This window comes from Anoplolepis gracilipes, chromosome 1 (genome assembly GCF_047496725.1).
Source record: "Anoplolepis gracilipes chromosome 1, ASM4749672v1, whole genome shotgun sequence".
Lineage (NCBI taxonomy): Eukaryota > Metazoa > Arthropoda > Insecta > Hymenoptera > Formicidae > Anoplolepis > Anoplolepis gracilipes.
The window spans coordinates 14,495,517-14,506,922 of NC_132970.1; the positions used below are offsets into that span (position 1 = coordinate 14,495,517).

General features: G+C 32.8%; 1 protein-coding gene across 3 annotated transcripts; it reads left to right on the forward strand.

Annotated features, from left to right (window-relative positions):
- The first annotated feature begins 175 nt into the window (after nt 1–175).
- LOC140672553 (uncharacterized) lies at nt 176–10,610 on the forward strand. 3 transcript variants are annotated; one of them, XM_072904809.1, is made up of 5 exons: nt 176–1,848; nt 3,586–3,830; nt 4,566–4,584; nt 5,440–5,544; nt 5,663–10,610. In XM_072904809.1, the coding sequence occupies exons 2-5, from the start codon at nt 3,645–3,647 to the stop codon at nt 5,767–5,769; spliced, it is 417 nt and encodes a 138-aa protein (XP_072760910.1). In that variant the 5' UTR covers nt 176–1,848; nt 3,586–3,644; the 3' UTR covers nt 5,770–10,610. The 3 variants fall into 3 exon arrangements, with proteins under 3 accessions (XP_072760910.1, XP_072760903.1, XP_072760919.1); XM_072904802.1 differs by having other exon boundaries at nt 197–708; XM_072904818.1 differs by having other exon boundaries at nt 281–708; nt 6,822–10,610.
- The last annotated feature ends 796 nt before the right edge of the window (nt 10,611–11,406 follow it).

The window sequence follows — 11,406 nt, forward strand, 5'->3', positions numbered from 1 at the left end:
ATTTTTCAAGATCTTTCAAGTAAATGATAATCAACGCACCTGCGATAACTCGCATTATACAGTCAAATTCCGCTTCTCACTCTAGCTTAGATTGATAGAGGTAGCATATGTTTGAATCTACAAGATAGAAAATGACAGTGAATACATATGTATGCATATGTATATATGCATGTATACGTACACGCGTGGGTCGGGTGTATGCACGTGTATATATTCGCCCACATAGATAAGAGAGTAGATATATAGAAGCAGAGATATAAAAACCTAATAATTGCATGCCCCCGACGCATGCTCCGTTTCGGGGTCTGACTGGGGTGATATCCAGTCGGGTAAGAGAGCTTCGTCTGGTAGCGGCTGCTTCGCGTTCGATCATTACCTGGCGGCGCGCGACCCATCGAAGACGCTGTTTGACAAAATGATGAAGGGTTCTTTCCCTTTTCATCGTTCAAATTGTCATCGATCCGTTTCTTGGCGTCTTGAATACTGAGGGCACTTCCTCGTCGAGCCAGATCCATGTCCGTAAAGCGAGGAGGAATTTATACGATCTGGGAGATACGTCAGAGGCTCGACCGGTTAGGCTCGGGATAGTTCAGTGGCCAGGTCCAGGCACCTTTATCAGCGATTAAACGGCAGCCGGCCTCGACTACAACATCGGCCTTGGGCATCGGTGACCACGTCATCGTCAACATCCCCGGGATACACGCGCGTGTACGTAGAGATGACTGTTCGGTATCAGTGTGCGTGCGTGGTGAAACAATACACACCACCTGTGGCATATATCCGTCATCGTTGTCGTGGTTGTATTTACATTGGTGTCTGCAATTACATGTTACATTGTTATATTTAGCAATCGGGATCGTCCTCATCTTGCGATATTCTTAAAAATGAACTGACGTCGAGATTGAAACCGGTGTAATCCCTCGGTGGGTTCGATCGACGCGGATATTGCGACGGAAATGCGGATTAAATACATGCAGAGTTTACAGTCTAAATATATGAAGAAATAATAAACCGCAATACGTCAAACTTTTATTTTATATATACAAGAATTTATCTTCCCTTAAAAAATCGTATAATAAGTTTAATTTATTTTTTATTTTTAAATAAAAATATAATTTAATTCTTCACATCTTCATGTGCCTCTATTAAATCGAAATCCGAAAGCACTGAAATTATATTCCGGTTCCAAGCCTCGTTTTCGCCGTTGATTATCGATAATTTATGCGTAAAAAACTCGAATGTGCAAAGGGTCGTGAGAATCTTAACAAATTAATATCAAGTCGGTGATCATAAAAAGAATAAACGAGAAAAAAAGAGATATAATAAAAGAGACCATTTATAGTCTAAAATTAGTGCATTTGTATTACTCCAGGTCACATACACAGCGCATGCATCTCTCGCGAGTTCTTATTATATATTAAATAATTTTCCATATATGTTATATATATATATTTAAAAAAATTGTGTTGTGCAAAATATAAAAAATTTGACCTAATTTTCTACAAAATTAATAATATAAATACAAAAAAAAATACGCTAACTAAGAATAAAAACTTACGCAATTTTAAATAGAAACATTTCAACATTGACAAAACAGCTGTACAAAATAATTAATTTAATTTTCTATAAAAATAATAATATTAAAAATTAAAAATTTATCCAAAAATTAAAAATTAATATAAAGTAAAAATAATTAATACAAGATAAAAAATTTTTTATATTTTTAAAATTTTTTAAATTAAAAAACTTGGCGATTCTAAATTTCAAAATTTTGTACAAATTAAAAAAAAACATATTTTGTAAAACAGTTTTTCACAACACGTGTACTTGACGCCTTTTTTTAAAAAGGTAAGTTTTTAGAGATTATATCAATCTTTTTTTTTTTAGTGTAAAATTATTTAAATGATGTATGTACAAGATGTGTTATACACACACACACACACACACACACATATATGTATATATGTATTTATTTTTTTTTTTTTTTGCCTTGACATGTAAATTTTCGTTACACAAACACACATATATGCACGCACGCATGCACGCAAGCACGCGTACAGAGAGAATGAGAGAAATCGAGAAAGAGAGAGAGAGAGAGAGAGAGAGAGAGAGAGAGAGAGAGAGAGAGAGAGAGAGAGAGAGAGAGAGAGAGAGAGAGAAAGACAGATTTACGATATTTGCATGCAAGCCGCTTAGTTGAAAATATTGCATATTATTGAACCTCAATAATGCGTACGACGATCGAGTTTTTTATAGGCTGAACTGATATAGTTGCGTTCGTATTATACAATATACATGTACATAGAATAATTTAGATCACCTGTAGCAGCGGTTTGTCTCAAAAATGAAACGTCACAGAAAGTTAGGACAAAAACTTTTATCACTAAAAGGCATCCAAAGCAATCATTGATGATGGTTCTATTCTTGTGACAAACCGAAGTAGGTGTAGGAGTCAGCTTTGAAATTTCAAATAGGAACGTAGATCGAGTGAAGTATCGTTGGAGAGAACTTTAAAAAAGAAACAACTTTTAAAATTTAATTTAATTGTCTTAATTTAATTAATTTAATTATCTCTTACAGACTGTAAGAATGTTTCGAGAAAGACGCAGTTATAAACTTTTGTTGTACGTTTTTCTTGAAACCTGTAAAAGATAATTAAATTAAGTTTTAATAAAAGTGGTTTTTTTCAAAGCTCTAAAAGTTGTTTTTTTTTTAATTCTATCCAATAATATCCCACTCAATTTATATTTCTCTTTGAAATTTCAAAACTGATATACATATTTTTGCTTTGTCTCAAAAAATAGAACCATGATCAATGATTACTTTTGCCCTTGAGTAACAAAAATTTTTTCCTAACTTCCTTTGATGTTCCATTTAAAAAAAAAGGCTGGCTTGGGGGTGGTCTAAATCATTCTGTACATATCGGTAGAAGTTTTATTTGTATTTACAATACAAAGAAAATAAGCCCTGTATATATCCATGAAATGAATTTTTCCAGCTTCACACACAAAATGACGTTACTTGACGTTATATCGATAATGTCAATATTGCACAAATTGTATTGCGAGTACATTACCATTTACCATTATTTTTATTACTGTCCGTAAACTCGTACATGCTTATCTTCTTTGTATTGTAAATATGTACTTCTTATATAAAGTGGTCGAGATGACGACCAAGATTATGAAGGCGTTTCTTAAATTAAAATTTTTACATTTGAACTTTGCGTCGTAATATCTCCATTCATAGCACATGCAGAACAAAAATAAAAATTTCTTTATATATAATTTAAACTAGCGATTAAGCCTAATAATAACTCGATCTATTCAGCGGTTATTATAAGAACTGAAAATTTCGAATACTCTCAACTATCCGACTCGCGTAAAGATATACGGAATGTCTCCCTCTTATACTACGCACAACTATTTTTGCGGTATTTAGCGCAAGATATTACCGTGTATTTTAATATTATGTGAATTTTTGTTAAGATAATTAAATATTTGTGTGACGTTACTAAAATTTAAATAACACGCCATAATCAATTCTTATATAAGATTCTTTGAAAATATAATTTTAATTGTAAAGGGCTAGAATACAAAGACGAAAACTGTCATCGTTGATGATACTCGTTGCTGACCGATCGGATGTCCACATCGTTCCATATTAGCAACATGGATGAACATGAAAAAAACTTGATGTCGGGGACGTTGGAACAGAGGAAAGAAGCTTTCAAGAAGGATGAGGAGCTCATGAGGGAAACGACGAAATTTATTAGCGAAGTGATAGAAACCGCAGCTACGGAAGCCTCAAAAAGAAAAACTCAATCAGAGGTAATGTATAAACTCGCGAGCTATACTAAAAAAAAATTTATATATTTATTTATATATAATAATTTATATATTAATATATTTATTTTTTATTTATTCGTAGTTCTAAAATTAATCAATCGTGGCTATTTTTCTGAAGAATGAAATGACTGTAATTGGCTAATCTTACTCTCTAAATTTTTTAGAGTGGAATCTCACTCTTTTGGAGTGGAATCTCACTTCAAGCAATAATGAAAATACTGCCAATCGAAGTAGAGTGAAATTTCAATTTTTCGAAAAAGTAAAATTATTCGCTCTTTATTGGATTTATTCTTCATCCTAAAAAGAGTGACATTTCACTGTTTCTTTGTGTACGTTGTCACCTATGCTGCGCTATTCTAACTTAAAAGTGACACATGGAAAAAACTACGCAGGCGATTTCACTTTAAATTGAAGTGAAGTTTCGAGGGTTAACTTCAAGAGTTGACTTCACTTTAAAAATAAGAGAAATTTTTCACTTTTTATCTTCGAGTGAATAAATTCACTCTATTGAAGTAAATGTTTACTCCACATGGAGGGAACTGGTTAGGTTAGTGACTCCATGATTAGAGTGAAATATTCACTCTAAAAAATTTAGAGAGTAGAACTACGGATGTTATTAAACTCAATTAAGGGTAACGCAGTCATTAACGAGAACAGCCTACTACTAAATTACATCGAAGATTGGGCATACAATACTTGTTTTTTTTTGTGTTTCAGGGAGCTGATGCAGGTGAAGGTAAGTAAATATTGATCTTCAATTATTTAATTCACTTACGAGACTCAAATATCTCATTTTTACGAGGAAATATTCTTGACTCGTATCGGCTATAACGAAGAAAAAAGAAGGCAGATATAAGTAAAGGGGTAAATATTATACTCAAGAAGGGAAAGTAGACAAAAAGCAAACGAAAAGAAGTGATTTGATAAGTGCGTAGATTGCTAGATTGCTAAATAGACGCATAAAAAAATAACTAAAAAAATCTTAGATATTAATAAAATATAGAAAAATAGAAATAGTTAACGTAATTGACTAGATAAATATAATTGAATAGATGCATATTTAAATCGACGAGTAGAAATATACCCATATAACATCTTGTTTATGTAATATCTTCGCTGTTGCATGGATGAAACGGGAAAATATATAAAGAATAAATTATATCACACAGAGAAAATATCAAGGTTATCATATATAAGAAATCGATACATCATAAACTATTCAGTTTTTGTCATCAGATTTTAGTTATCAGATTTTTAATAAAATCTATAACGCTATATTATACCTATTAAAAAAAAACAAAAAATGTTGATAATCTTTAACTCACAAAAAAGTGATTTTGACAAAAAAAAAAAAAAAAAAAAAAAAAAACAATTTGTTGATCGTAATATATTAGTTAAAAAATTGTTTTCTTACATTTCTTATATTCTCCCGTATCATCAATAACAACAGAGATATTTCAGATCGTCTAGTTGGGTGAAACACCCTACATAGAACTATTTACAAAGTAGAACGACGTACAATTATAATTATCTTTTTAGATTGATATTTATAACATGCTGACTATACGTATATGCGCGTGTGTGTGTACAGGCAGTAGATTGAAGGGTGGCGATACCATCGCTGGCTGGAACAATCGGGCGCGTGGATTCTGCAATCGCATCCTGAATGCTCTTTGCCCGTGCTTCACCAATCATGGTAAATCGTAGAGCGATTCTACACGTAGTGTACATCGCAACACGCTACAAATTCTCCTTTACAAGTAGTTTTCCATAACGCGTTTACCTCTCTTCATCTCGTTTCACCATTCAATCAGATTGCAGACATCCTCTCACCATACCATCTACAGATGCAGACCGAGAACGAGTCGACCACGTCGATCGATTGTCCGAACAATTCCGAGAGCCGAACGCTTGTGAATGATTGTTTTTATCGCTTTGCCATTCGATTAGCGAAGTTTACAACCGTGTTGGGCATTATTTCTCACCTGAAACGATAGCCGTCGAATCGTTCGTTATTAAACCGAAACTCCTTGATAAGCCATTCAGCATTCACACACATTTACATATCGATTAATGTATATAAATACTTGCATAGCACAGAATCATCACCAAAGACGTTCATCAAAGAGATCTTGTCACAAAGTCGCATGACACACATCTTCCATGAAGACTGTCGTTCAACTATCATTTGCAAATTCATCTCGGATGATATCGCATTTAGACTTCTTTCACATCCGGACTTTTTCACAAACGAAAAAAAAAAAAGTCAGCAGATCCGTAGCAATCCGGCATGTTTTTATCGTCGAACAATAAACGCAACTGGAAACGGTAGCTTGCGGAATAGATTATTTGAAAATAATTAGAGAATTTGTTATCAATATTTTAAATATTGTTAATTCAGACTATCACTTTTTCGGAGTTTTTACTTGTATTTTCCAATCAAAGAGTGATCAATATCAAGGAGACTGAGACGACTTTTATCATAAATTGATTTTTTGTCTCTCTTTAACATTTTAGAGCAAGAAATAGACAGGAATTGCTTAAACTATAATTGATGAAATCAAAAACGTCATCATACATCTTGCAGATTCATTCTTCTTGGTATTTTTGGCTCTTTGAATCGAATTGAATTAATAAAAAATAGCAAACGGGAACACACACAAAAAAAAAAAAAAAAAAAAAAAAAAAAACTGGAAAAATACAATCGCAGCTTCTACGTCGGTCGAGTTATTTACGCTTGTTGTTGGACAAAGTAAAAAATCGGCAATGAAGAAAAAAACACTATATTTTCGTAAGCGAGCTGACCGTTTTCAGAGTGCATGCTAATGTTATGCATCCCGAATCTGTGGCGTGAGAAATGGTGTAAAGTAGCAATGATCTTTGCACCGACACCACTCTTGCATGCTAAGAACATTAGAGGACATGGCAAGAGAGCGATGCATACACAATGGATATGTTATTCTTTTCCTTTAGAACTGTTCGCCTGGACTCCGTACCGGTATCGCTTCACACGACCTTAACCGTTCGATGACCTCCGGATTTCCCGTTCCGCTGTACAGGCTTGCAAATTAACAAAACTAGGATTAAGTTCTTTCCACTGTCAATTCACATTTCTCGCGCGTCTTTCGTACGCGGACCACAACTGAAGACTACTGTCACATATCTGTCTGAAAAAAAAAAAAAAAAGTTCGACGCGACTTTCTAAATCTCGATGGACTGATAATTGGATACCGTCATTTAAACATTAACCGTGCATGAACACGAGGATTATCTTAGAGCGTCATAAATCTGATATTGCGTTGACATATGCCCGAATTAATCATTCTGACATCATGTGGCAAGGATTAAACTTGCTGCTTCGGCTGCTTGCCGAAGACGAGAAAATCTACATTATAGTGTTCAATGGAAAAAGTAATTGTGTAATTAATTGAAAGCGAGTTGTGTACCTCGTTTTGGAGCAAACTGCGACTCTTGTCAAGCAGTTTAGTCGAACATGGCAACAGTTGGTCTCCTATTTCGTTCGAAATATATGTCATCTTAATTATTATACCTTCCAATTCTACAATTATCTCAATGAGTATCTTTGGCGGTAATGTCATGTGACTGATGCAGTTATATTTACTGGTGTGTTGTGTAACTGATTGTAGTTCCTCTCTCTTGCATTCTTTGCAAAAGTTTTATCAAATTTACTTTGATCAAACAGAAGTAACCATGTATGCAAAAAGACATGTGTAATATTTCAGTCATTTAATATTAATATTTCAAGCATCTAAATTTTACTTCGCACTAGTTGACAAAGTGATGATGTGTGTGTGTATATATATAAGCTCTAGTTTTATATTAAATGAAAAAGTTGAAGAATTAAATATTGAAATTTATAAATGACATAGAATATGTGTGAACAGTTAAAAAGAGAAGAGATATAGATGCGTATTATATTGTCAAAGTTTATGGGATAAATAATCTTTCGAATGTCTTACAAAAATTGTCTTTGTTACATATTTTGATTTATCAATTTATAATTTAACATTGTCTGAAAAAAAATACGACACAATTTTCAATTAATTAGATTGAGAGATATTTAATTGATTGTATTTATTTAAGTTCAAAGATATAAAACGCAGCAATAATGCATGTGAATATAGCTAGAAAATTTGTGTATTAAATAAATTTGCTGTATACTTTACGTGTTTATATCATAGAATATCAAAGAAGAAGGTTAATCGAACATACGGCGTATTACATAATTTGGTCAATATTAATTTTGACTTGAAATTTACGAAGAGAATTTCGAAGATAAGCAATAGCAACGCTACTACTACGATATCGCTTGTTAGGCACAAGAGAATTGGATCGATACCGTTGGTATGGAACTATCAACAACGTGTATGTCATTATTAGATCGAATGCAGACGAGCCGGGTCATTGTATTTATTTTACTCTTGCCGAATCTGTAAAATCATCAAAGAGATAATATTCGAATAAAAATCACATTGTACATACATGAAAAAAAAAGGAAGTAATCGATACGAAAATGAATTTCAATAATCATCCTTTTAAAAGCGTTGTGTGTTATCTGTATTCACATTGAATGTACCTGTGTTAATCAACATTGTATAAGATATAAGTCGTTAGAGATTTAATTGTACAGTCATCGTTACGCAGGATATTCTGCAAAGAACACCGTGTGATTCGGATTATTTAAATTTGCATTCGCATAAGAGATAGAATTTTATGACAAAGTTTATGTGACAATATAATAAAATCTCGAGGCCATGTCTTTTTTTAGAATATCCTGGTATACAAATCTCTCTGCGCATTGAAAGAGGGTCAGCACGAATTGCACGGGTCGCGTGGTTCTCAGCTTTTGTGTAACGTGCACCACTACGACTATCGCGTATGTTTGGTATAAACTAACGATGACTGTATCTCGGACGTTGAAACGTCCAGGGGACACCGAAAGGGTGCCGGAAAGAAAATCAATATATCCATGCGGTTTTGGCTGTAAATCGCCATTTCTGTGAGCACGTGTGCCGCTTACGTACCATTTCGCTGGCGAAATTAATGAAAAATGCGCGAGTCACCGAATGTTTGTTCGCGCGCCTTTGTCTTTCCCTTTTAATCGTTCATCTGTATGTGCATATCTGAATTCAAATTCATAGTGTGCAAGAGGCATGCTAGGAGGTTGCGAGGTCCAAACATATTTTAATTTTGCACACACATATACATAATATACACATACGTGGAAAAGTTCGTAGACTAATTTTTTATCTCCCGTTGTGGTAACATATTAGTGCGTTACAAACATGCAGCGCTCACAACTGGATGCCTTGTTGATTTTCAGTGAAAATTTTATCGCGAAAATATGTGCTGAACGGTTTCTGTGGTCGTTTTTGTAAAGTCTGTTTTTCAACGATGTCGGAATTTTTGTGACGATGAATAACGTTGCGGGAAAACAACAAATTAACGTGACACGACTTTTTTCTATTCCCTAAGATCAAAATGGTATTAGGGGGGATTTCCATTTGAAACACGTGGAAACGATTAAGAAGAAAACGACGAGAAGAATAAATCTTTTAAAGAACTTTTAAAAGAGAAAAAGTTGTGTTGGATTAAGTATAGCATTAGTGGAGAGACATACTTTGAAGATAATCATATTCATGTATCCGAATAAGGCAAAATAAATTGTTTACGAGTTAAATCTACAAACTTTTTGAAAAGACCACACACATATATATATGTACATGCATACATACACATACATACACACAACACACACGCGCGGGCACATATGTACATGTACACAAGCTCATTTTAACAATAGGCTGTCTCTAATAATTTGCTGAATGTTCTCGTTCGCGTATTTCTGAATACAGAGAGAAAAAAGAAATACGAAGAAGTACTCTTGCCTATTTAGACATGTATAGAAAAATCAACAGCGTATTATGTATATCTGAGACGAGTGACAATCAAACATATGTGGACGTAGAATTGTCGTGATATATTATACATATAAATACAGATGTATAAAATTTAATTAATCACGATTTGTATTTTGCGTTATTGAAAAAAAAACATATATATATATATATATATATATATATATAGTGTGTTCAAGAAATTCCAAGACTTATTTTTCGTAAGACATACTAATAGCGCTATTTTTCGAACAACTTTAAAAATTTCAAACAGTTAACTTTATGTAATAATATAAAACGCGTGGTGTTGCAATGTGTTGTTGTTCGTTGTAGATTAAGTTTTGTATTAAACTCGAAAAAGTGTGACGGAAACGTTTGCATTAATGCAAATTGCGCTCGATTGATGAAGTTCTAAGTCGTACTATAGTGTTCGAATGGTTTGCACAATTTCATAATCGTGAATCTTTCGGTCTCTCTGTTCTCGCATCATCTTCCAGCGATTCACGACCGTCACGAAACTGTGCAAATGCCATTCAAATACCGTACGGTTCATAATTTTTTCACCGAACGCAATTTGTATCATTGCACTTTTTTCCGAATTTAACGTAAAGCTTAATTGTAGCCCATTGCTCCATTTTTTAAAATCGTGAATCGACAGCAAACAGCACATTATAAAATAACGTGTTCCATTCCACCATGAAGAGCTAACTGTCTGAAATTTTTACATGTTGTAGAAGATCTGTTTTAGCAAATTCAATAATTTTTCGAGTAATAGTACTATTAGTATGTCCTAAAAAAAATTAGTTTTAGAACACATATTTTAAACACAGTGTATATATATATATATATATATATATATATATATATATATAAAAGAAATATATTGCGCTGTAATGTTATCTTCATATATCTTTCGTATCATGAAACTGCAAATTTCAAACACAGCGGTTGCTACTGACGGGTATTCAACTAACAGAGACATATACACATACTATTGACAGACTTACACTATACTTGTGAAAGTATTATTCTGAAAGCGATGTCACGTATATAAATACACAATAAATATTTACTTTGAAAGAAATAAGCTGTTAATTTTATCGCATGTATTTCTTAATCCTTGTTCCCTTATTATTTTTTAAAATATAGATATCATATTTTTACTTGTATGTACATAAAGGTTTTTAATTATTACTTGCATTATCAATATGTAGGGTGTTTGATAATAATTGTATCATCTTTTACGCGCAAGTAGAATGGGTTAAACTGAGTAAAGTCTTCTACCGTTTTGCGATTTTTGTAATAATTAATGAGAAATTAATTTAAAAAGATAGATCAATTTGTACAAATATTAGCGCGCGACTAAAATTAATTATAATTATAATTATAAATACTTTTCCAAGATTAAAGTACACACATAGCAACAATTTTGGAACGTTGCGATTTCATGTTAAAAATTGAAAAAAATTAAAAAACTTTAGTCTTTATCGGCGTCGTAACAATATTTGTTTAATATAAAAGTTAATATGTTTTCATTAGGAATTGCATGAAAGGATATTTGTGAACTTTTAGAAATGAACTTAGAAGCTTATTAAAAAACTTTTCGGTTTTAAAATATTAAATTTATCATTGAGAGTAGG

Excerpts from the sequence above, each read along its gene's own strand:
- LOC140672553 (XM_072904809.1), top strand. The coding sequence starts at position 3,645 with ATGTCCACATCGTTCCATATTAGCAACATGGATGAACATGAAAAAAAC. Across the intron at positions 5,545-5,662 it reads CCCGTGCTTCACCAATCATG|ATTGCAGACATCCTCTCACC; the intron begins GTAAATCGTAGA and ends CCATTCAATCAG.